Genomic DNA, 25,077 nt, shown 5'->3' with positions numbered 1-25,077 from the left:
GCTTTGCCCCAGCAGCCCCCTGGGGGGCCTGGGGCTTGGCCTCCCCCATCCTCTCCCTGCACTTCCTCCCACCAAGCCCCCGCCGCACTCCCTGCATCACAGCGCCCCCTACTGAGCCCATCCCCCTGCCCTCCTGGCTGCCCCCTCCACCTTGCACCTTGATGGGGGCTGGACTGTGCTGCCCCTGCCCTCCCTCGGTGGAGCCATCATCTGCACCCAGCACTTGGCCAGGTCGCTGTGTGGGAACTGCTGGACTGTGCCCAAGTGGTATCTGCTGGGGGGGCAGGAGGGCAGGTGTCACTTCCCAGACTCTCTCCATGGAGCTGGGCTCCTTGTGGGGCATGCTCTCTCCGCGGCTCTGACGGGCCCTGGGGGTGGGGCCAGCTCCCTCCCTCAGCCCAGGCCGGTGTGTGGAGCCTGGCGTGGGTGGCCCTGAGGCCGGGAGCTGCCCCTCGCTCACAGCCCCCGTCCCACCCGTCTCTGCAGATCCTCATCATGGACATCATCGAGGTGGTGCCGGAGCCGGGGCAGCCGCTCACCAAGAACAAGTTCAAGGTGCTGTATGAGAAGGAGCAGAAGGGCCCGGTGACGGCACTCTGCCACTGCCACGGCTACCTGGTGTCGGCCATTGGCCAGAAGGTGAGGGGCCCCTTCCCCATCTGGGCCTGCTGGGGGTGCCAGGAGCCTCTCATTGTCCTCCCCAACCGCAGAGAAACTGCACAAAACTCTGCCAAGGAGCTTGGTCCAGAGGGGGCTGTGGGCAAGAAACGGGCCCTTGGGTGCCACCCCATCCCACCAGCTGCCCAGCGGCTAATGATCCCGATTCAGGGAGAGCACCACCTGGGGAACAGAGTCCCGTCTCCTCTAGCTGGTCTTGGGGACCAAGCGCCCTGGGCGGTGGGGTCTGAGCATGAACCAGTGCCAGCCTGAGACACCACAGGGCAGCCGCTGCCTTTAGGGTGGACTGGCAGGGACTGGGGTATAAGGCCTGTTCCCTCTGGGGAGCGTTGGTTCTGATCCAGCCCTAGGGTGTGTGTGTGGGGGGGTGGTGAATGGCTGGCTCAGGGGGTGCGGTTATGGGGTATGGGGCCTGTCCCCTCTGGGAGCCCTGGCTCTGACCCAGCCCTGGGATAGGAGCGGGGTGGGGGATACTCCAGGTTACTGGTTCCAGTCGGGCCCCATCTCAGGCAGTCTGCCCCCTGCCGCATTGCCTGTCCATGGCCGTGAGCCTGGCGCCCTTGCCCCCTGCAGATTTTCCTGTGGAGCCTGAAGGACAATGACCTGACGGGCATGGCCTTCATCGATACGCAGCTCTACATCCACCAGATGATCAGCGTCAAGAACTTCATCCTGGCGGCTGACGTCATGAAGAGCATCTCACTGCTGCGCTACCAGGAGGAGAGCAAGACGCTGTCGCTCGTCAGCCGGGTGCGGGCTGGGCCCAGGGGAGCTGGGAGGGTGGAGAGGCTCTGCGGGAAGGAGGGCCCTGCCCAGGGCCAAGAGCAGGGCTCAGCCTGGCACCTTAGTCGCTCCCTGACGTGGTGCCGGGGGGTGCTGGGTCCCCTCCCGTGGCTGTGTGCACTCCCCCTGACCACTGCTTCTCCTGCCGCAGGATGCCAAGCCCTTGGAGGTGTACAGTGTGGACTTCATGGTGGACACCGACCAGCTGGGCTTCCTGGGTATGTAGTGCTCCTTCTCCATGCCCCGCACGTAGGGCTTGGCTGGGCCTCCTGCCCGGAGCCAGGGAGGCCAGCAAGGGAGGGAGACCCCCATGGGCAGCCCCAGTCCCGGCTGGTCGAGCTGGTGGTGCTGGAACTGCTTGGGGCCCCTCTGCTCAGTGTGGTGACCATGCCGAGAACTGAGAGCTGCAGGGGGTGGGGGATGTGGAGGGCAGATTCAGCAGCCGTGGGCGGATCAGGATGGGGGCTGGATCCTGGTTTGGACCCGGGGCAGGGAGGCTGGAGCATGCCCACCAGGGCGGGGGGGCTCTTGGGTAGCTCTGTGTTTCTGGTGGGGCTGAAAAGCTGCCCAGAGCAACGTTGTTGATCTCTGTTGTCTCCCCGCAGTGTCAGATCGTGATCGCAACCTCATGGTCTATATGTACCTGCCTGAAGGTAAGGCCTTCCACACCCTCTGCTTCTAAGCCAGGCCCCTGCCTGCGGGGGGATGTGGCTAGCACACAGGACCAGGGGTAGCCCCAGCTCTCCCAATGACTCGCTCTGGGGCTGTGAGGGGGCCAGTGCCTTCCCCTCTAGCACAGACACTATGACACTCGTATTTGTCTGGTGCTTTGGGAGCCCAGCCAAATAGGCTGGAGAAGAGCCAAGTCCGTCGGTGGCTGCTGGCTGAGCTGTGTCAGAAACACCAGGGGGGAGGGAACAGCTTTTATTGGGCCAGCTTCTGTGGGTGAGAGCCAGGCGTTCCAGCTACACCAACTACTGTGGTTCACCCACCTTGGGCCTAATTAGCCAGGGACACCCCCCACGAGCCTCCAACTGCCAGAACCAGGGACTGGCTCATGGGACGAGTCACTGAAATCGCCCCATTCTGTTCGTTCCCTCTCAAGCACCTGGCACCGGCCACTGCTGGAAGGCAGGATACTAGGCCAGATGGGCCATTGGTCAGCCCCGCTGTGGCCGTTCCCCATCTGGCTCTGTTTCTGGCCTGTTGCAGTGACGGATAATAATACTGTAGGGCTGCATGTAAACAAAGAGCAGCATGGAACCCACAGGAACATCTAACAACCTGCGGCCTGGAACCCCCTGAACCTGGGGCTGGAAATTCCTTTCTGCCGGCGCAGCCAGAGCCATGTCGGTAGCTGGGTGGGAGCCTGAGGACTCCAGCTAGTCCAGCCCCTTCGGGAGTGCGGCCCACGGAGACTCCAGCACTCAGCATGCCATGCTCCATCACCTGCGGAGCGGAGCATTCTGGGAACTGTAGTCTCCATAGACCACACCTCGCCCTGATGGAGTTGCTCCTGCTCCTTCTCTTAGCCAAGGAGAGCTTTGGTGGGATGCGGCTGCTGCGCAGGGCTGACTTCCACGTGGGCGCCCACGTCAACACCTTCTGGAGGACGCCGTGCCGCTGGGCCACCGATGGCGTCACCAAGAAGTCCAGCGCCTGGGAGAGCAAGCACATCACCTGGTTCGGTAGGTTGGGCTCCGGCCTGCAGAGGGCAGCGCTGCGCCGTTCTGACCCCACCCCCATGCTGGGGGAGCAGCCGGGCTGGACCCCCGTTGTGCCGGGGGCTGTACAAACTGAGACGGCGCCTGGGCCGAGCAGGTTGCCGTCTGCAGAGGCAGTTGCCATGTGGTGGGGGAGTGAAGGTAGTGGGCGTCTCCACCCTGGCCCTGCACCTCTGCCCTCCGCGGGGCTGTGCTCTGGAGGCTTTGCCCCAGAGGCTTGCAGCCGGGTTGGGGGTAGGCCCGGAGAGGGGCTGACATGGGCTGGGGAGGCAGGCAAAGCAGGAAGAGACGTGGGCGGACCAGTGTGGGGCGCAGGTCTGCCGGGGGAAGGGGTGGTGGGGGAGCTCGTGTTCAGTGCCGGGAAGCAGAGGAGCCACGCGGTGGCTTGTGGGGAGAGATGGGGCCAGAGTGGGCATCAGGTGCATCTATGGGGCCAGGGGCTGGCCAGGTCAGGACCATGGGGGACGTGCACAGCCTGCGATGGGAGCAGAGGCTCGCCTGGGGCCGTGGGTCCCAGCACTGGTGTCCAGAGTAGGACACGGTGGGGCCAGCGGGCGGGGAAGGCGCTGGAGCTGCCGGCCTCGCTCCGGGTTCTGCAGTGAAAGGTGTTACCTTGCAGGGGGCACCTGAGGCCCATTCCCTGTTACCCTGAGCTGCCAGGACTCGCTGCTGGCCCAGCCCAAGGAGCCTCCCCTCGCAGCGGGGCGTTCGGGGTTTCCCTAACTGGGCTGTTCTCTCCCCAGCCACGCTGGACGGTGGGATCGGCCTCCTCCTGCCCATGCTGGAGAAGACGTACCGGCGCCTGCTGATGCTGCAGAACGCCCTCACCACCATGCTGCCACACCATGCCGGCCTCAACCCCCGGGCCTTCAGGTACCGCCCCGCTCCCCACACACCATCTGCTCCCAGCCTCTGCCTTGCCCCTCTCCCCTCCTGGCGTGCGCCTGATGGCTGTTCTCCACCCGAGTTGGATGCATCTGGGCTGAGCTCTGTGAGACCCTTAAGGAAGGATGGCATTTAGCCTGTCTGACCCTGGAGGGGCAGGGATCAGCTGCTGGGTGCCAGTACCCTGTACCCTCGGTCAGGGGGAAGGGCTGTGTCCTACGGGCATGACCCTGGGCTCAGCTGCCCCCTGCCAGTAGCGGGGAGATGTGGTGAAGTGTCTCCAGGGAGGTGCTGGGTGGGCCTGCGTGGGGCTGCACTCAGCCCTGGTGCCCCCCCAGCTCTCCAGCAAGGGGGGATAGACCTCAAAACAGGCTGTGGGGCTCCTGGGGCAGGGCCAGCCTATTCCTAGGACTCCATGCAGGGTGGGAGGCTTTGATGCAGGGGGGCATCCTCCACTGGGGCAGGGCCCAGGAGGTGCTAGGGCCCTTGGGGAGAGGAGCTGGGGCTCCGTGTGGTCCCCCACGGCCTGTTGGCCATAGCACAAACCTGCCATCCCAACCGCCTCACCAAGGTCAGCGAGCTCCCCCAGCTTCTCCCTTCAGGGGGCTTATCACCCGGTGCCTTTCCCTGGGCCATCTGAAGTGCCCTGAGACCATGGGAAGGGCAGCATGGGGGGGACACGCCAGCCTGGGCCACTGCCCCGCCTCAGCTGGCTGTCCCTGCTGGTAGCTGCAACTCCTCTCCCGCAGGATGCTGCACGTGGACCGCCGGACCCTGCAGAATGCCGTGCGCAACATCCTGGACGGGGAGCTGCTGACCCGCTACCTCTACCTGAGTGCTATGGAGCGCAACGAGCTGGCCAAGAAGATCGGCACCACGCCAGACATTGTGAGTCGGGCCCCTGGGCTGTGGCAGCGGTGGTTGCCCCACCCCAGAGGGGTTAGCCGCCCGCTCCCCAGTCAGTAACCCCTCCCCTAACTTGCCTGCTTCTTTCCCTGCAGATCTTGGAGGACTTGTTGGAAATTGACCGCGTCACGGCTCATTTCTAATGGACTCTGGGCAGACGGGGCCACAGGGCCAGCGCCTGCCCCAGCTCTTGTAAATTCCTTGGAGCCCGGGCTAGGAGTGCCCGGCCCAGCTTTGTACGAACTGGGAGGGGTTTGTAAAGAAAAAGCACAATGCGCTCGTGGCTGTGGTGTTTGCTGGGGGCTGATGCTTACAGGGCAGGGCCCTGCTGGCGGCTGGCACAGAGAGAGATGCTGGCCTGCCAGGCTGCAGCAGGCTGGGGGCCAGGCCAGGGCAGAGCATGGCCCTGGCTGCAACCCCAGGGTGAAGGGGCAGGCATGCGCCTCATCCCCTGCCCTCCAGTCCCAGCGCTGGCCAGGAGGGGCCAGGGCCTCACAGGCAGCCTGTCTGGAGAAGTGGGTGTCCCCGCCCCACCGTACAGGCTCCCTAGCATGGAAAGCCATTGAGGGAGGGGGGCCTGGCTCCTTTTCTCCCCGCCGCTCCCCTTGCAGCACCACTGACCACCTGCTGTGGGGTGACCACAGGTACACACACCTTTTATTAGTGCAAGACCAGGGTCTGTGCGGCCCCCGGAGCTGATGCAGCCACAGGGAAAGGCCCAGGCTCCCGCTGGCAAGGCTCACTGCCCCTGGCGTCCAATCCGGCCAGCCAGCGAGGCCGCAGCAGGCCTGGGTCTGCCCTTATCTGCGCTGGCGGCTCAGCTAGGCCTGGAGGTACTCGTAGATTTGGTCACTCTCTGAGAGGAAGCCCACGTCGGTGAGGAAGCGAATGAAGGAGGCCATCAGCCTCATGGAGAGCGTCTCCAGCCTGGGGAGGAAGAGAGAGACCCTGTGAAGCGTGCGCTGGCAGCACCCCTGCTTCGAGTCAACACCCCGGTGCAGGAGCCCGCACCCGTACCCCCCCCTACCTGAGGGCGATCTTGAACTTGAGGCTCTCCCATTTCACCCGGAGCCAGCAGAAGAGGCTGCTGCTGCGAATGCCTGAGGATTTGTGGCCAGCGATCCTGCTCCAGCCCTTCACGGCACTGCAGGGACAGAGGAGCCAGGTCAGGCCAGGCCCAGGGCTCCCCTCTGCGCCCATCACCCTCTGTACTGGGCACAACCCCACCCTGGCATAGCGGGGCCGGGCAGGGCTGCATGCTGGCTCCGCTCCGTTGCTGCAGCCAGTACCCGGGAGCTGGGGGGCAGCCCCGCTCACCTCTTGGCCATGACGAAGTAGCGGTCGACGGGGGCGCCCAGGGCGATGTTGATGCTGCGCACCGTGTTGATGTTGCGGAAGACGAGCAGCATGGGCCGGGGCAGGTCCTTGAGCACCTGCATGATGCGGTCGAAGTGGTGCCGGGCCATGGCCTGCATGTAGAGCGTCTCCTCCCGCGTCAGGATGTTGGCCAGCCTTAGCTGCCCCATGTGGATGGGCCTCTGCATCAGGATCTCGCAGAAGAGGAAATAATCTGGGGCGAGGCCAGGCCTGGCCGTCAGGGGAGCCAGGGCAGAGCCCAGGGGCCCAGGCTAGCAGCTGGAGGGTCTGAGCCACTCAATCCTCCCAGCCTCTGCGCCCCCCCATCCCCGGCGATCGAGGTGGAGACAGCTTAGTGCAGTGAACCAGCCCCCAGCATGGGAATTGCCTGGGGCCCCTCTCACCACGTCTCCCATGCCCAGGCCAGAGCCCCCCCCCCAACCCCCACTCACCCTTCACGCCCAGATCGGCGGAGCAGGCCTTCATGGCCATGTCGTCCCGCAGGATGATGGCTCGCCACAGCTTGCACAGCGCCGTCCGGTCACTGCCACGGGGAGAGGGGCTGCGTCATGCAGGGCTGCCTGCCCCATGGGGGTTGTAACCACATGCCTGCAACTGCAGGGGTGGAGACATTGGGCCCTGGTGCGCTGCCCCCCCATCCACGAACCCGCAGCCCCACACCCGGTCCCTACCTCTCACTGAGGAACTCGTAGAGGCCGTGATCCAACAGCACCAGCTGGGCCTTCCCGTCAGGACCCTTCCGCACCAGCACTGCAACACAGAGTGGGTCACTGCACGGCACCCAGGCGTCCCCTCAGGGCCCTGGGCACAGGCACCAAACCTGCTTCCACCACTGGCGCCTCCCCTCGGCGCTCTGGGCAGAACCCCTGGCCCCGGCCCAGCCTGGGGGACACTAAGGCAAAGGTGCCCATGGAGGGGAGAGGGCAGTGCCATTATTGCAGCCTCCGTGCTGGGCTTTCCCTGCTCCCCCTGCCCCCCGTACCGTTCCCAGGGTGCGGGTCCGCGTGGATGAAGCCCGTGTAGAAGATCTGCTCGGCAAACATCTGGATCAGCTTGTCTGCGGTCTGCAAGAGGACGAGACGGGTGAGCCACTGAGTGCCCCAAGGCAGACACCCACCCCACGGGCAGCAGATGGGCCAAGCCTGCAGACACTGTGCCTGCCAGCCAAGGGCGCTCGGGGCAGGGTAGCACTGGGGCTCCACTGAACAGGGAAGGCCCTTCAGCAAGTGCCATCATTCGGCCATTCTGCAGTGCTCGTGCGGAAGGGCAGTGCTTTGCCTGCCAGTGAACGCAGCCGCCTCTGGGGTGGACTGTGGCAGCTGAGTCCCAACCTGCCAGAACGCTACAAGCGGCTGTGTGGGGGGCGGGGCGCTTAACCATGGCAGCCCTATGCCCAGGGACAGGTTCACAGAATCCACTGGGACTCTGCCTGTTGGGCCCTACTTCCCGGTCCCCACTTCCCGGTCCCCAATCACCCCAGGGAGCTGGTCGCAGCCCGGGAAGCTCCCCCTTTACCGAACAGCAGCGCCTCACTCACGTCCTTCAGGCCCAGGCCCTGCGCCCTGATGCTCTCCACATTGTTGATTTTGCAGCCTTCGCAGTAATCTGCCGTCAGGACTCTCTGCAGGGAGCAGACGGGGATCAGGAGGGGGTGGGCCGGGGCTGGGGCCAGCAGAGAACTAGGGTCAGAGAACTAGCAGAGAACCAGGGGCCGGGGTACAGGCAGGTCCCTCCCCTGGCGTTGGGCCCAGTTACCAGGGAGAGGGGGTCTCCTGTGCCCCCTTGGGGGGAAGGAGCTGGTCTCCCTGGAGGCCACGTCTGGGGTGAGGGGGTGACCCCAGCTGCCTGCTGGGGCTGGGGGGCTAAACCCACCCCAGCCACAGGAGAGGAGGGGCCTGTGCAGCTTAGTCTGCAGCCAGGCATCCCACCCAGCTGGCGGCTGGAGATGTGGCTGGGGCCCCGCGCCCAGGGCGCAGCGTGGGCAGCTGGAGCCATGGCCGGGGCATGGCCATCCTGTGTCCCCACCTTGCTGCACTTGTCCCAGTGCACCTTGGGGACCACAACGTATGGGAAGTGGCGCAGGTCCCGGGCACAGCGCTCTGCGTTCCGGCCCTCGTTCTCGAAGTCCAGCTCCTGGGCCAGCGTCCCCTTCAGGTCCTGCGGAGGGGGAAGGAGGGCAGGGGTGGGCAATGGCATGGCCAGGGGCCCCTTTCAGCTGGGCTACCCAGTGTGTTCTTACGCCCAGGCGGGCACACATCCCGCAGCATAGGACACCGATTGCCCTGATTTCCGCTCAGTGCCTCATCCTGCTGGCATGAAGGGAAGCTCCTGGCCTGGGGCAGGGCCCGCGGGCGGGTGCTAACAGCCCAAGCCATGGGCTGGTGCCCGGGGCGAACGGAGCCTGGAGCGCCAGTGCCCGCACCCGGCACATGGCAGCTGCTGTGGCACCAGCAGGGTATCGGTCCAAGGGGCTCGGGCGGCGCCGGTACCTTCAGGACCCAGCTGAACCCAAAGCTGGGGTGCATGAACTCGATGATGTGCAGCAGCAGCTCCAGCGTGCGGATGTCCCCGTCAAACCTGTCCCTCAGGTCGATGTACTGCACCTGGGGAGGCAGAGACCCCCCCTCAGCCGCTGGCTGCCCTCAGAGACGACACGTTCCAGAATGCAATTCACCACCCCCAGCCTGGGGCCAGGCCCCCCCACCTGCTGCCCTGTCTGCCTGCAGAGCAGGGGGCCTCGCGTTGGCAGCAGCCCCTGCAGGGCTCAGACTGCAGCCCCACGGAGCCAGCAGCATCCTGGCTCCTAGTGCTGAGTATCCGTGCCCAGGAGGCTTCCAGCAGGGATCGGGGCTGCTCCATGCTGGGCACTGCACACCCCTGCCTGGGGCAGAGCCGCCATCTCCCTCCCGGCCCCAACCCTAGGGGAGCAGCTGCTGGAGATTTCCCATGGAGGCAAGTCTTGGGAGTTGCCTCAGGTCCTAGCCTGTCCTCCATCCTGCAGGCCCCCTCTGTTAGCCTGAGCTGCCTGCCCCTGCTCCCACCCAGTAACGCAGGGCTGCTTTCAGCCCAGGCCGGGGCCAGGACTGTGGGGCTGAAGAGGGCTGCAGCTGGGCCCCTCTGGCTCCATGACCCCAGCCCGGCTGTTCTGACTGGGACCGCAGGGGAGGCAAGGGCCCCGTATGGAGCCAGCCCCAGCAAGGGAGGTCAGCCACACCCGCCCTTCCGGCTCACGCACCTTCACAGCCACCAGCGTGCCGTCCTGGAGCCGGGCCTTGTGCACCTGGGCCAGGCTGGCTGCGGCCACGGGCTGGTAGTTGAACTCCCGGAAGAGTGTGTCGGCTGTGGTTTTGAAATCTTCCAGGAACAACTCATCCACCTGCAGCAGGGGACAGGGAGGGCTGGCCATCAGGGAGCTGCCCTCCGGCACCGGCTCGTGCCCAGAGTGGGCAGGGGCAGCCAGGAGGGCTCAGCCGCTGGAGATGCCACATGCGGGGTCTTTCTGAGCGGACCCAGGGCAGCAGAGACCAAACCAGTTTCCAGCTGTGCTCCGTGTGCTGTGAGTTGGGGGGGGGGTCTGTTGGGCAGGGGTCCCCCTCACCCAGCCTGCAGGAGCAGCCAGCGCCCATGCTCCAGAGGGTGGGGGGGCCGGCGGGTGCTCAGTCAGTGCACCCACGTGCACCTGGAGCAGTCAGTGCTGTGCAGAATGGAGAGCTCTGCCCAGCCCCCCTGGTGCAGCTGGGGGAAGCTAGAGGCAGAGGGGGCTCCAGCCTGGCCCCTCGCCCTGGGGGCAGTGGTGGTGCCTGAAATGATGCCCGTCTCCAGGAGCCCTGCAGCGCCGGCACTCACCTCCCCGCAGCCCCTCTTGAGGGCCTGGTCCTCCAGCACGCGCAGGGTGCTGATGTACTCAGGCGGCAGCAGGTGGTTGAAGGCGCACAGGCCCTGGCCCAGCTTGATGTACAGGCCCCCGCTGCGGATGGCGCCCTGCACCAGGCAGTCGGCCGCTCGCTGATGACAGGCTGACATCGCCTCCTTGTACTCCGGGCTGTTCTGCCGACAGGGACACGTGGCGGGGAGCAGCCGTTAGCACCGGCAGGGCACGGCCGGCAGGGGGCGCGGGCATGGCAAGTGGTGCGTGTCCAGTCATGGCCAGCAGGGGGCACAGGGGCGCGTCCAGCAGGGGGCACGGGGGCGCAGCCAGCAGGGGGCACGGGCGCCAGAGTGCGGCCAGCAGGGGGCACGGGCACAGGGGTGTGGCCAGCAGGGGGCACGGGCACAGGGGTGTGGCCAGCAGGGGGTGTGGCCAGCAGGGGGCACGGCCAGCAGGGGGCATGGGCGCCAGAGTGCGGCCAGGAGGGGGCACGGGCGCGGGGGCATGGGCGCCAGAGTGCGGCCAGGAGGGGGCACGGGCGCGGGGGCATGGCCAGCAGGGGGCGCGGCCAGCAGGGGGCACGGGCGCGGGGGTGTGGCCAGCAGGGGGCACGGGTGCCAGAGTGCGGCCAGCAGGGGGCACGGGCGCGGGGGCGTGGCCAGCAGGGGGCACGGGCACAGGGGCATGGCCAGCAGGGGGCACGGGCGCGGGGGCGTGGCCAGCAGGGGGCACGGGCACAGGGGCATGGCCAGCAGGGGGCACGGCCAGCAGGGGGCACAGCCAGCAGGGGGCGCGGCCAGCAGGGGGCGCGGGCGCGGGGGCGTGGCCAGCAGGGGGTGTGGCCAGCAGGGGGCACGGGCGCCAGAGTGCGGCCAGCAGGGGGCACGGGCACGGGGGCGTGGCCAGCAGGGGGCACGGGCACAGGGGCATGGCCAGCAGGGGGCACGGCCAGCAGGGGGCACAGCCAGCAGGGGGTGTGGCCAGCAGGGGGCGCGGCCAGCAGGGGGCGCGGGCGCGGGGGCGTGGCCAGCAGGGGGTGTGGCCAGCAGGGGGCACGGGCGCCAGAGTGCGGCCAGCAGGGGGCACGGGCGCGGGGGCACGGGCGCAGGGGCATGGCCAGCAGGGGGCGCGGCCAGCAGGGGGCACGGGCGCGGGGGCGTGGCCAGCAGGGGGCACGGGCGCGGGCGCGGGGGCGGGGGCGTGGCCAGCAGGGGGCACGGGCGCGGGCGCGGGGGCGTGGCCAGCAGGGGGCACAGCCAGCAGGGGGTGTGGCCAGCAGGGGGCACAGCCAGCAGGGGGCATGGGCGCCAGAGTGCGGCCAGCAGGGGGCACGGGCGTGGCCAGCAGGGGGCGCGGCCAGCAGGGGGCACGGGCGCCAGAGTGCGGCCAGCAGGGGGCACAGGCGCGGGGGCGTGGCCAGCAGGGGGCGCGGGGGTGCGGCCAGCATAAGACATGTCCCAAGCAAAGGGGTAATGGGGCTTCGATAGAGGGACACGCCCACCAGCAGGGGGCGCTGTGCCCAGCCCAGGACGCCAGCAGCAGTGGCAGGAGAGGGGCTTCCCCCTCTGAAAACCCCTCCAGGCAGCATCTGTGACCCCCTGCACACTGACCCCATGGCCCATCACTGTGGGAACGGGCCGCCTGGCAGTGACCCGTCTGGCTTGGGAGGGGACTGGCGCTGGGTCACAGCCAAGGGGCACACGAGTCCCCATGCAGCAGGGAACATACCTCGTCCACGCCCCGCAGCACCACGTGGGCCATCCACCAGTAATCCAGCGAGATCCGCATGCCCAGGTACAGGGACCTGCAGGGACAGGGCGGGACAGCTCAGCACGGCCCCGGGAAGGACAACTGGCCTGGAGAGAGCCTGGGGCCAGCAGAGAACCCAGGAGACCCGATTCCCCCTGCAGTGGGACCTGGGAGCTCGCTCCTTCCCTAGAGTCGCCTGGGCGCCCGTGCAGAGGGAGCCCCTTGTACCGGGGGAGGGGGGGTGTGACACCGCCGACACCCACCTGCCGAAGCGCCCAACGCCCTCCACCAGCAGCCGCATCTTCCTCCGCTCCTGGGCGTCAGCCAGGCCGTAGCGCGTCCCGGCCGCCAGGGGCAGCCCCAGCCCCGCAGCCAGCAGCACTTTCCACAGCAGACCCCTGCGCCGGCCCCCGCTGGAGGGACAAGGGGACAGTGGTGAGAGCCCCCCCATGACCTCCGCCCCCTCCTGAGACTGCCCCACCCCACCCCGGGGTCACCACGCCTCTCTGGGACTGCCCCATGTTCTTGCGACTTCCACAGCAGCTGGGACCGCCCTGCCCGGCCCCACCCCACCCTCCCAAGACCCCCACTCCCAGTGCCCGCCATGCCCCCCCAGTGCAGCAGAGCCAGGCCACACCCCCTCCAAACAGGCCTCAGCTGGCGGCCCAGCAAAGGTGTACCGACGGCACCTGCTAGCGGAGGGGCAGTGGGGGGGCTGCCAGGCCTGGGTAGTGCCCAACCCCCTGTGACATGGAGCCAGACAGAGTCATGCCACTGGCAGGCGAAATGACCCAACTTCTACCTTTGCAGACATATTAGAAAAGTCTGTAAATGGTCATTGGGCCCGTCCTTACAAACAGCTCCAGCCACAGCAGAGAGACCAGCGCTTGGAGACGCAAACCTGGATTGCGAGAGAATTAGCGGCAAATCCTAATTGGCTGTGTGCCTCGCTCTTGTTAGAGGGTACCCAGGTAACCAGCCGGTCCCTGGCTGGCACTGGAGTCTATTGCTCCCGAGATCAGAGGGGGACATTACCCTGGAGCTGGAACCTGGGTGGGATGATGTCTCTGGCTCTAGTTCTCATTGAAGTTTGCAAAGTGCCCAATGGAGAATTACCTTGTGCTGGTGAATGCAACAAGTTACGTGCGCATACACAGGCAACAGGAGGTTTTACGGCAAAGCCACAATGCTGCACCCGAGGAACCGTGCTGGCCAGAGGCTGTCGCAGGCTGCCAGGGATCTATGAAAGAACTCTAGGGCCCTGATCCTGTAGCTCGGATCTGCTTAAGCTTCATCAGGGGAAGCCTGAGTCACAAGACTGAAATCTCCAGCTCCAGTCTGGAGCCCCTGCTCCTCCTTGTGGAAGAATTAGAACAAACCACACATGGATGGGAACCAAGGAACTTTTTGCACTCAGCAGCTCATCATGTCTGCTGTGAGACTGCTGGAAGAGCTCTGTTCATATCCGGATGTGTAACCAGCTTTGACCCACCACCCTCTCTTGTCTTATTTAATCAGTCTTAGCGTGGTTTATAACAGCTGGCTGGAAGTGTGTGTTTGGGTAAGATCTGAACTATCCATTGAGCTGGGGGGTGACATGGCCGATCCCTGAGACTGGCAGAACTTTATTATACACAATGAACAAGATTTTCAGGCATCCTCATTGCGTCTGACTGGGCTGCGGGGGGAGAGCCCAGGGCTGGGTCGCTCTAGGGGAGTGTGTGTTTGCTCCTGGGTCACCACCAAGGTATTGTAGAAGCTGTTTTGTTGCTGGCTGGGTGAATCCAGGTATTAGAACAACCCACCAGTTTGGGGATCGTCTGCCCCATTCTCTGCAGTTTGCCCTGACTGAGCAAGCTCAGTGTGGGGCCCCTCCCAGGCACCAATGTTCCGTCGCACCCTGTTATTTCACACCCTGCCCAGAAGGCGGGTGCAGACAGGCCCTGGGTGGGGCTGGGAACCGTGGGGAGGGCTGTTTCCAACACACCCCAGTGGAAGGGGATGGTCCTGGGGACTCCCGGCTCCACGGGCGCAGGGCTTACCATTGCATCAGAGGGGTGGGCCTGTGTCTGCAGTGCAGGGCGGGTGGCTGCCATGGGCACCTCCTCTGCAGCAGGAGGGAGTGAAAGCGGCAGAGCTGCACCTGGGGGGCAAGGTGCAAAGATCAGCGGGAGCCCGATAGTGCAGGCGAGGAACGGCCGCCCTGGGCGCTGCCTGCGGAACTCACTGCCACCAAGAGCTGCCAGGACCCGTGACATTCCCAGAGCAGAACTGCGGGACACCAGCCAGAGTTTCCCCCAGCCAGAGCTTCCCCCATCCCCAGCTGCCCCCAAGGAAACCCGGTGAGGCACAGAACTGGCAGCATGCCCGTCTCACCTTGCCCAGCTGCACCCAAATCGTCATCTGGCTGCACTGCAGCGCATGCTTCTCTGCCACGCCAGATGCGCCCTGCCAAGGGCGAGGGTTTGGCACCAGCCCGCAGGGCAGCCCATGGCGCTGCTGGTCACAACCACACCCGGAACATGCCCAACGCCTGCCATTAGAACCACAGTGACCCAGAGCAGAGCACCGAGACCCCACGGCACCGGCAACTGCCTCCAGCCTTGACAGCACAGCTCCAGCCAGTGGCTGCTCGCTGACAGCACCCGCAGCTGGGCAGAGCAGGGCATGAGGACTCTCTAGTTCATCCTCCCACCCTCCCCGGGAACGACACGCATTCGGCAGGGGGGACCAGAAGTGACTTGCCCCAGGGCACACGACAAGCAGCAGAGAACAGAACTCGGGTGACCAGCTGTCTTGATTTTATAGACAATCCCGATATTCGGGGCTTTGCCTTACACAGGTACCTATCACCCCCCACCCCCGTCACCCCCCACAGTCACACTTGCCATTGGGTCACCCTACAGCAGAACCAGGAGTCCTGCCGAGCAGGCCCACTTCCCACCAGCTGCCTGCGCTAGGACGCAGTGAGACCTCGCTGCTCCCCAGGCAGGTGGAGGCATCGCGTGGAGAGCGAGCAGCCTGCTAGACCTGTTTGGATCAGCACTGCGTCGTTACGCTGTGTAAATGGGTGTTGTGTTGCAAGCACATGTCTGGGGAGCTGATTGCTTCAACCACCGGGGAAGTCAGCAAGCGGGCGCAGGCTGGGGTCTGGCTGGGCGTTTGGGAACAGGCCGCTCCCCCATGGTGTGGGCCAGCCGGCCTAGGAGAACGCTTTCCCACCCCTCCACGGCGGAGAAGCCTTCTCAACGCAGCCCGGAACAAGCTCCACGGGCGCTGAGCTGGCTCCCGGCCGCACTCGTTAGCGAAGAGGAGCAGCCGACTTGTTCTAGAGACCAAACAGCCGCCGGAGCCAAACGCTGGTGCAAAGCCCGAGCAGCCCGGGAAAGGAGAACCCACTCCCAGAGGAGACATCTCTCGTGGCCCGTCCCCTCAGGGACCTGCATTCCAGCCAGCCGGGTTCCCAGCCAGATTGCAGTCCCCAGACTGTGCCTGCCCAGGCCTGAACCTACTTCGTCCTCACCTTGCCTCCATGGCGGATGCTGAGTGCCAGCCCAGCAGGGGGCACGGCGACAGCCCCCTTCCTCTCCTGGCTTTCACAGCCTGCCTGCCCTCGAACGGCAGCAAAGTGCAGGGGACACCTGCTGGGGTGACCCGGACGCTGGGAGAGCGCAATCCAGTCGGTGAACGTCACACCCCAACTCCCCATAGACATGGGTTAGATCAATACCGGGAGCGTAACGCCCGTTCCCGTGGTGCTCACTGCGCCTTCCACAGGTGTGCTGGCCGCTACTTCTCTCTACAGTTCAATGGCATCCAGGGATGGGCAGCTGTCAGGTGGTAGAGAGCCACCTTTTGGTGGGCCAGGGGCTGTGAGCAGGAGGGTGCTGAGCCTGCCCCTGGGGGGATGGGGTGAAGCCAGGCGAGGGAGGGGGTCGGGTCCTGCCCCCAGGGTGGATGGGCAGGTGAAGCCAGAGGAGGGGGGGTCAGATCCTGCCGCTGAGGTGGATGGGCGGACGAAGCCGGGGGTGGGGGTGTCAGGTCCTGTCCCCAGGGTGGTTGGGCAAAGCCGGGAGAGTGGGGTCGGGTCCTGTCCCCAGGGTGGGTGGGCAATGCCGGGAGAGGGGGGCTCGGGTCCTGTCCCTGGTGGGGGTGAGCGAAGCCGGGAGAGGGGGGATCGGGTCCTGTCCCCTGGTGGGCGGGTGAAGCCGAGAGAGGTGGGCGTCGGTCCTGTCCCCAGGGTGGGTGGGCGAAGCCGGGAGAGGGGCGGTGGCTGAAGCTGGGGGAGGAGGGGTCAGGTCATGCCCCCAGGATGTTGGGTGATGCTGGGGAAGGAGGGGTCGGGTAGGGGCCTGTCCCACAGGGCTGGGCCTGGCTCTGGCCATTGGCTGTCACCACAGCATCACATGATACACACGGGTGGGGGGCCTCCCCCCGCAGCACCCCTTTATCGCCTTAGGCCCTGGCACCACCAGACTGCTGCTCCACCCTGGGCTGTGGTGGGCCAAATAAAATGATCTGGGAACCCGACGTCGCCCTGGGGCTGCCCGCTGCCCATCCCTGGCATAGAGTCCCCTGGTACAGTGGCCAGTCCAGGCAGTCCTTGCCCCCAGGAGCCAGCAGGCAAAACCAGCTTCACCCCATGGGTGCTGACTGCACAAAGCCTGGCTGAGCTGCGGGCACACCACCCTGGATCCTGCCTTCGCGCCCTCCCCCATGCCACCCAGTGGGAGGAAAGGGGGCAGATCTGCCACCCTGACTGCTCCCTGCCAGGCTGTGCACAGCTAGGCCGCCCCAGGCAGCACCATGGGGCACCCCAGTCCCTGTCTGGGAGCCCAGCACGGGACTCACATGGAGCGGGCGGCTGTTTCCCCATTTCCAGCCTCAGGCTGGATTAACAACTTGTCCTTGAGGGAGGGAGGAAACATGAGATCAAGGGGCCTCCCACTAGTCCCATGGCGGAGGTGGTTCAAGGCTGCAGCTGCAGCCCCCTCTCCTCTCCTCCACCCCCAGCCCAGCACAGCCCCCCAGCCGGCCTTGGCAAGTCGCCTTCAGGAAGCTGTTTCCTAATCAGCCTCGGGGTGTTTTTCCAGCGCCAGGCACACTTGGTGGATCTGGTGCCCAGGCGCAAACGGCCTCCCTTGTCCCGGGAGTGAGCCACCAGCCCTGCCTGGCCAGGGTCCCCAGTGCGATATCCCAGCTGGGGCACATCTGGGGCAGACCAGGCCTGGGAGCAGGTAGCCACTTCCCCTGCCCCGGCCACCGAGCTGGCCACAGGGGCTGCCTGTCGTGGTCAAAGCCAGCCCGGACCGGGTGCGGCAGAGACCGACTCCCAAGGGCATCTGTGCCAGCCCTGCCAGGATGGGGCAGGGGGAAACTGGCAGCACAGAGCTTGGGGCTCTCCGACTATGGGAGCCCCGGGCCAGTGCAGCACCTGGCACCATGGGGTGTGTGTGTGAGTGCACCATGGGGGGGAGAGGGGGGTACCGTAATGTACATAACAACGAGCACTCAGGAACCACAGGTGGAGGGGGCGGGATATCGTAAAATCCACATAATACCCAACACTGGGGAGGGCGGGGGGAGGGGCGGTACCGTAATGCACACAGTAATGGACCCACTAACCAGACCTCGGGAAGCAGGGCGGGCGGGACGGACGGTACCGTAATGCACCCAATAACGAGCGCACAGAAAACACTGGGGCGGTACCGTAATGCACACTATAGCCAGCCCGAGAAAAGCACAGGGCGGGGGGGGGGAAAGGAAGGTACCGTAATGAACCCAATAACGAGCCTGCGGGAAGCACGGAGGGGGGTGGGCGGGGGAGGGAAGGTACCGTAATGAACCCAATAACGAGCCCACGGGAAGCACCGGGGCGGTACCGTAATGCACACAATAGCTAGCCCGCGGAATGCACGGCGGGCGGGGGGCGATCCCATAAACACAGTAACCAGCCCGCGGGCGGAGGAGGAGCCGGAGCCGGAGCCAGCCCCAGCCCCAGCCCCAGCCCCGGCCGCCCCGCAGCCGGGTGGACCCAGGCCCCGGGGTCCGGTCCCGGCAGCCCCCGCCCAGGCGCGAGGCCCGCAGTTCTCCTCACCGTCCGTCGCAGCTCCATGACCGCCGCTGTCACCGTCCGCCACCGCCGCCACGGGCCGCCGAGACCCCGCCCCCTCACTCAGCCCCGCGTTGATTGGCCCGCCCGCTCCCAGGCTCCACCCCCTCGCTCACCGCGAGCGCCGATTGGCCCGCCCGGATCGTGGCGCCTCTCTCCTGCCCCGCTCTGACGGGACCCTGCGGATCCAGACCCCGCCCCCAAACCGCATAGCGCTCGCTGATTGGCCCGCAGGCCCCTGTCGCCGTAGTGGGCAGAATGGGCGGGGCCCTGATCTGGCCCCGCCCCTGAAACGATACTGGGCGGGGCGGGGGGCGGGGCGGAGAGGGCGTGTCCGCACACAGTGTGGCGGGGAGTTCCGCAGGTCGGGGCTCTGGCGGCTCGTGGGGGCTGGGCCCAGCGGAGGCTCAGGGTGGGTGGGGCTACGGCTGGAGGGGACAGAGCAGCGAGAGCCCTGCAGGGTGCGGGTGTGTATCGTACCCTGGCCCCCCATACGCCCCAGCCCCCCGGTGTGTGGGGGGGGGCCAGGGTAGGATACACTCTGGGGGGCTGGGGCATGTGAGGAGCCAGGGTACAATACACACTGGGGGGCTGGGGCATGGGTGGGGCCAGGGTAGGATACACCCCCGGGGGGCTGGGTGTGTGGGGAGCCAGGGTATGATGCACACACACACACTGGGGGACTGGGGTATGTTACACACTGGGGCCTGTGGGGAGCTGGTGTAGGATACACACACCGGGGGGCTGGAGCATATCGTACACCAGCTCCCCACACGCCCCAGCCCCCTGGGGTGTATCCTACCCCAGGTCCCCAGTGCGCGTATCGTACCCCACCTCCCCATACGCCCCAGCCCCCTGGGGTGTATCCTACCACAACCCCAGCACGCCCCAACCCCCCACACACCCCAGCCCCCCGTGTGTGTCCTACTGTGATGATGGTGCCCGTAGGAGCTAGCTGAGGTCACTCAATCAGGTTGAACTGCAAACAAAATGGGGCAAACAAATCCCAAACGCTGGTGGATATCCCAATACTTAGATTTACCAAGACAGCCCAAAGCAGCTTCTGTATCACCTCACCGGTTAGTCAAAAGTCCAAACAACGCAGTTCTCTTAAAATGCCCAGCCTCAGACCTCCATCCAGACACACATGTCAGATATGATGATGGTTACTGAAAATCTTATATAAAAGAAAAGGTTCTGATCCCAAAGGGTCAGCCACACACCCAGGTCCAATTATAACTTAGATCTTACCCAAAATACATGCTTATAGCCAACTCTTGTTAACTAAACTAAAATTTATTTAAAAAAAAAAGAGAGAGTGCGTTGGTTAAAAGATCAATATACAGACAGACTTGAGTTCAATTCTTGAAGTTCAGATACACAGCAGAGATGAGCTTGTAGTTGCCAAAAGAGTTTTTAGAAATAGTCCATAGGTTATAGTCCAATGGCCATATTCAAGGTGACTCCAGTCAGTGACTGGGGATCTCAATCCTTATGGCTTAAGGTTTCCCCCTCTTGAAACCCAAAGCAGATCTGAGATGAAGAAGGATCGTGTCCCAAGGTTTCATATATTTCCTGCATCCATTTGGCCTGAGAAAACAATAGGCTTAACTTTCCTTCTCCTAAACATCATGGCAATTAGCACAGGATAATTTATCCATTAAACAGTTCAGACACAGGTTATCACAGCCTTCAGGGAGACATAGACAATAATACTATGTCACTCAAGTGTCTTCCTAAATGTTAATACTCCTTTTTTTTTTTTTAATCTTTGAATCAAAGCCATAGCAATAGACAAGACTTGTTTGCTTACATCACAAAACCTGAGCAAACATTACTGTCTATCTCTAACAATGCAGACTTGCATTTCAAAGCTCTGTTCATTTCCATCTCTTCCTAACCATAATCACCTTCAGCCCCCAACTAAAACCTCTCCAACGCATCATCAAGGATTTACAACCTATCCTGAAGGACGACCCATCAATCTCACAGATCTTGGGAGTTAGGCCAGTCCTTGCTTACAGACAGTCCCCCAACCTGAAGCAAATACTCACCAGCAACCACACAACAGAACCACTAACCCAGGAACCTATCCTTGCAACAAAGCCCATTGCCAACTCTGTCCACATATCTATTCAGGGGACACCATCATAGGGCCTAATCACATCAGCCACACTATCAGAGGCTCGTTCACCTGCGCATCTACCAATGTGATATATGCCATCATGTGCCAGCAATGCCCCTCTGCCATGTACATTGGCCAAACTGGACAGTCTCTACGTAAAAGAATAAATGGACACAAATCAGACGTCAAGAATTATAACATTCAAAAACCAGTCGGAGAACACTTCAATCTCTCTGGTCACTCGATTACAGACTTGAGAGTGGCTATCCTTCAACAAAAAAACTTAGATTCATAGATTCATAGATACTAAGGTCAGAAGGGACCATTCTGATCATCTAGTCCGACCTCCTGCACAGCGCAGGCCACAGAATCTCACCCACCCACTCCTATGAAAAACCTCACCCATGTCTGAGCTATTGAAGTCCTTAAATCATGGTTCAAAGACTTCAAGGAGCAGAGAAGCCTCCCTCAAGTCAACCATGCCCCATGCTACAGAGGAAGGCGAAAAAACTCCAGGGCCTCTCCAATCTGCCCTGGAGGAAAATTCCTTCCCGACCCCAAATATGGCAATCAGCTAAACCCTGAGCATATGGGCAAGATTCACCAGCCAGATACCCAGGAAAGAATTTTCTATAGTAACTCAGATCCCATCCATCTAATATCCCATCTCAGGGGATTTGGCCTATTTACCCTGAATATTTAAAGATCAATTACTTACCAAAATCCCATTATCCCATCATACCATCTCCTCCATAAACTTATCGAGTAGAATCTTAAAGCCAGATAGATCTTTTGCCCCCACTGCTTCCCTTGGAAGGCTATTCCAAAACTTCACTCCTCTGATGGTTAAAAACCTTCGTCTGATTTCAAGTCTAAACTTCCTGGTGGCCAGTTTATACCCATTTGTTCTTGTGTCCACATTGGTGCTGAGCTGAAATAATTCCTCTCCCTCTCCTGTATTTATCCCTCTGATATATTTATAGAGAGCAATCATATCTCCCCTCAACCTTCTTTTAGTTAGGCTAAACAAGCCAAGCTCCTTAAGTCTCCTTTCATAAGACAAGTTTTCCATTCCTCGGATCATCCTAGTAGCCCTTCTCTGTACCTGCTCCAGTTTGAATTCATCCTGTTTAAACATGGGAGACCAGAACTGCACACAGTATTCTAGGTGAGGTCTCACCAGTGCCTTGTATAACGGTACTAAAACCTTCTTATCCCTACTGGAAATGCCTCTCCTGATGCCTCCCAAAACCGCATTAGCTTTTTTCACAGCCATATCACATAACTTCAAAAACAGACTCCAACGAGAGACTGCTGAATTGGAATTAATTTGCAAACTGGATACAGTTAACTTAGGCTTGAATAGAGACTGGGAGTGGATGGGTCATTACACAAAGTAAAACTATTTCCCCATGTTATTTCTCCCCCCCACCCCACTCCCAATGTTCCTCAAATGTTCTTTTTTCAGAGTAGCAGCCGTGTTAGTCTGTATTCGCAAAAAGAAATGTTCTTGTTAACTGCTGGAAATGGCCCACTTTGATTATCACCATAAAAGGTTTTCCTCCTTCCCCCCCTTCCTGCTGGTAATAGCTCATCTTAAGTGATCACTCTCCTTACAGTTTCAGAGTAGCAGCTGTGTTAGTCTGTATTCGCAAAAAGAAAAGGAGTACTTGTGGCACCTTAGAGACTAACAAATTTATTAGAGCATAAGCTTTCGTGAGCTACATCCAATGCATCCAATGCATCCGATGAAGTGAGCTGTAAAGCTCACGAAAGCTTATGCTCAAATAAATTTGTTAGTCTCTAAGGTGCCACAAGTACTCCTTTTCTTCTTCCTAACCAGTCTCTACAGTCTGGCCATGGGTCAGCTCGGTCTGGGAATTCATTAACTCTTTCTGGCCCTGTCACCTTTCAATGAGATATTATATTACACTCATAACATCACACCTACGCCGGCTCCTTGCACACCCCAGCCCCCCTGGTGTGTGTCCTACCCTCACTCTCTGCATGCCCCAGCCCCCCAGTGTGTATTGTACACCAGGCCCTTGCACGCCCCAACCCCCCGGTGTGTGTATCCTACACCAGCCCCCCCCCACGCCCTAGCCCCCTGGTGTGTGTCCTACCCTGGCTCTTTGCACACTCCAGCCCCCCCAATGTGTGTATCCTATAACAGCCCCCCACATGCCCCAGCCCCCCGGTGTGTGTATCCTACACCAGCCCCTGACATGCCTGAGCGCCTCTCACATGGACAGGGCTGCTGGAGCCAAGCCTAGGTTTGGCTCCTGGTTAATAGCCACCTCCTGCACTTGGCCTCCCTGTCCGTCAGCAGTTTGATTGTCTCCGTGGGATCCGGCTGCTGCAGGGCAGGGTTTCTTGCGTTACTGAGCCAGGCCAGGGCAGGAGGCTTTGAGGGTCAGGAGGAGAGAGACCAGGACCTGGAAGAAAAGGAGTACTTGTGGCACCTTAGAGACTAACAATGCTCTAATAAATTTGTTAGTCTCTAAGGTGCCACAAGTCCTCCTTTTCTTTTTGCGAATACAGACTAACACGGCTGCTATTCTGAAACCTGTCACGACCTGGAAGGAGGCTCTGCTCAGTGCGGGGTTAGTGCTGAGGCTGGAGGAGAGGGCGAAGCTCTCACAGTAACCTGTGCTGCTGAGCAGACAGGCGGCTGGGCTCTGCAGCAATTGGAGATCTGCCAGGGCGAGCGGCCTTGTTCCCACAGGGAATGAATTGCAGCAATTCAGGCTGGAGGCCAGGAACGCAGGCGTGAGTCCATGCTGGGGGCCTCTGTTCCAGGAAGCAGCGACTCAGAACAGGATTTGGGGTGATGGTGGATAATCAGCTGAACACAGTGTGACGCTGTGTGCATGAGGGGTAATGGGATCCTACAGTGTAGAAACAGGGCAACCCCGGGGAGGAGCAGAGAGGTTTTACCTCTGCATTCAGTGCGAGCGCTGCCCAGTGGGATCCTGGGCCCAGTTCTGGTGGCCCCCAATTAAAGAAGGATGTTGATAAATTTGGGAGGGTTCAGAGAAGAGCCACAAGAATGATTAAAGGGTTAGAAAACCTGAGACTCCAGGAGCTCCAGCTATCTAGCTGAACAAAGAGAGGGTTATGGGTGATTTGATCACAGTCTGTAAGTACCTGCATGGGAACAGAAATGTAAGAATGGACTTTTCAGTCTAGCAGAGGAAGGTCTAACACCATCCAATGGCTGGAAGTTGAAACGAGATAAATTCGGACGGGAAACAAGGAGTGAAGTTTTAGCAGTGGGAGTAATTCACCACTGGACCAGCTTGCCAAGGGTCCTGGTAGATTCTCCATCACTGGCCATTTCAAAATCCAGCCTGGCTGTGTATCTAACAACTCTACTCTGGGAATAATCTGGCGGCGGGTCTCTGGCCTGGATGGTCACACTGGTCCCATCTGGCAAGGGAATCTGGGTATCTATGTGCCCAAGTCTGTGTCTACATTATGTGTGGCGCTGTGATTGCCCCAGGGGCGGAGGAATCTGTTCACTCTTATTCCCACTGAACCAGCCCCGCTGTCTGCTCACCAAGCTGAGGAGGGAAGCCGCTTGCCTGGGCACCCCCCAGACAGGGACTAGGCTGCCCTTGGCTGGAATCCCCTGGGGCCATGGCTGGTCTAAGACATTCAGGCCGGGGGCTTGGACTGGAAGCTGAGGACAGAGACCTCGTGGCGACCCCCCGCCTCCCCGCCCCAGGGAATGATTCTGTTACAATGATTCTGTGTGGTGGCAGCTGGCCCATTTCAAAGGCCAAAGCAGAACCCTGCAGAAGGAGCCCCACGGCCAGAAGGGGCCCCACAGCCAGCCCTCCATGTCCTGATGGTTTTGCTGACACCAGCAAGGAGGCAAATCCAGCAAGCAGCAGGCAGCACCCACTGCTGGAGAAGGGGTCCTGGCTGGAGGCATGGCCTGGGTTCCTGACTCATCGTCTTGTGTGCCCACTCATCAAGGCCACAGCTCCAAAAATGGGTACTGATTTTGGGTGTCTGACCCCCTCCCCAGTGCTGAGACCCTGTGGGCCTGACCCCCCCCCCCGCAGTGCTGAGACCCCGTGGGTCTGAACCCCCCCAGCAGTGCTGAGACCCCGGGGGCCTGACCCCCCCCACAGTGCCGAGACCCCGTGGGCCTGACCCCCCCCCGCGGTGCCGAGACTCTGTGGACCTGACCTGCCCCCAGCAGTGCCGAGACCCTGTGGGCCTGACCCTCCCCCAGCGGTGCCGAGACCCCGTGGGCCTGACCCCCCCGCCCAGTGGTGCTGAGACCCCGTGGACCTGATCCTCCCCCAGCGGTGCTGAGACCCCCGTGGGCCTGATCCTCCCCCCAGTGGTGCCAAGACCCCGTGGGCCTGACCTTCCCCCCAGCGGTGCCAAGCACCTGCAGTGCCCAGTACAAATTGCAGGCACACAGCACCTTTGACACTGAGCCCCACGGCATCCCATGTTGGGCACCTGCACGTCCGTGGAACTGTAGTTGTGGTCCCCCCAGAACACTGCCTGGATGCTCTCCCCTGTGAAACGCCCATCCTGGTCCGGCCCATCACCTCCCACTCCTGCCCCAGGCCCTGGGACCCTGCCCTTGGCAAAGGATGGGCTGACACCGCCCACAGATACGACTGCCCCCCCCGCCCTCCTTTGCTCCCACCAGGACACTGTGGGGGAACCAGGCCGGTCTAGTAGGGCTAGGAAGGAGAGAGGGGCCACGGCGGCTCCACAGAGCCCTGGGGCTGCTGGACAGACCCTCCCTCTAGGCACGACACCGGACTCCTAGGTCCCGGGCTCTCCAGCGAGTCAGTTCCCTGCCAGTGCTCAGGCTCATGGTCCCCTTGGAGATGCTGTCATC

At 62.5% G+C, this 25,077-nt stretch overlaps 2 protein-coding genes across 4 annotated transcripts in view; one reads left to right on the top strand and one right to left on the bottom strand.

The window, feature by feature from the left end:
- The window catches only part of CPSF1 (cleavage and polyadenylation specific factor 1), a 33,027-nt gene extending 27,768 nt beyond the window's left edge, over window positions 1-5,259 (top strand). For both annotated transcript variants that reach the window (XM_038393530.2, XM_043509871.1), the window contains exons 31-38: window positions 487-639; window positions 1,252-1,428; window positions 1,613-1,679; window positions 2,067-2,114; window positions 2,994-3,149; window positions 3,929-4,058; window positions 4,820-4,958; window positions 5,072-5,259. In XM_038393530.2, coding sequence (XP_038249458.1) covers window positions 487-639; window positions 1,252-1,428; window positions 1,613-1,679; window positions 2,067-2,114; window positions 2,994-3,149; window positions 3,929-4,058; window positions 4,820-4,958; window positions 5,072-5,119 — 918 coding nt within the window. In that variant the 3' untranslated portion in view covers window positions 5,120-5,259. The remainder of the gene's footprint in view (window positions 1-486; window positions 640-1,251; window positions 1,429-1,612; window positions 1,680-2,066; window positions 2,115-2,993; window positions 3,150-3,928; window positions 4,059-4,819; window positions 4,959-5,071) is intronic.
- Window positions 5,260-5,604: 345 nt separating this feature from the next.
- ADCK5 (aarF domain containing kinase 5) lies at window positions 5,605-18,208 on the bottom strand. Of its 2 annotated transcripts, none has more exons than XM_038393541.2 (15): window positions 18,068-18,208; window positions 14,013-14,113; window positions 12,234-12,383; window positions 11,950-12,025; window positions 10,200-10,400; window positions 9,589-9,729; window positions 8,843-8,956; window positions 8,379-8,510; window positions 7,891-7,974; window positions 7,336-7,417; window positions 7,025-7,103; window positions 6,785-6,876; window positions 6,294-6,546; window positions 6,004-6,120; window positions 5,605-5,903 (listed from the first exon to the last, which is right to left on the bottom strand). In XM_038393541.2, exons 1-15 carry the CDS (start codon window positions 18,083-18,085, stop codon window positions 5,798-5,800), a joined length of 1,746 nt encoding a protein of 581 aa, XP_038249469.1. In that variant the 5' UTR covers window positions 18,086-18,208; the 3' UTR covers window positions 5,605-5,797. The 2 variants fall into 2 exon arrangements, with proteins under 2 accessions (XP_038249469.1, XP_043365807.1); XM_043509872.1 differs by having other exon boundaries at window positions 6,294-6,514; window positions 18,068-18,156.
- Between the last annotated feature and the right edge of the window lie 6,869 nt (window positions 18,209-25,077).

The sequence above is a fragment of the Dermochelys coriacea genome, chromosome 2 (genome assembly GCF_009764565.3).
Source record: "Dermochelys coriacea isolate rDerCor1 chromosome 2, rDerCor1.pri.v4, whole genome shotgun sequence".
Taxonomy (NCBI): domain Eukaryota; kingdom Metazoa; phylum Chordata; order Testudines; family Dermochelyidae; genus Dermochelys; species Dermochelys coriacea.
The sequence above is the reverse complement of the archived record's forward strand: the minus strand, read 5'-3'. Positions and strand labels throughout refer to the sequence as shown.

What these genes read in the sequence shown, in the direction of transcription:
- ADCK5 (XM_038393541.2), bottom strand. An exon ending in GCACGCTGGTGGCTGTGAAG is followed by an intron (nt 8,957 to 9,588) that starts GTGCGTGAGCCG and finishes CTGCCTCCCCAG; the next exon opens with GTGCAGTACATCGACCTGAG. An exon ending in AAGTTCAAGATCGCCCTCAG is followed by an intron (nt 5,904 to 6,003) that starts GTAGGGGGGGGT and finishes CTTCCTCCCCAG; the next exon opens with GCTGGAGACGCTCTCCATGA.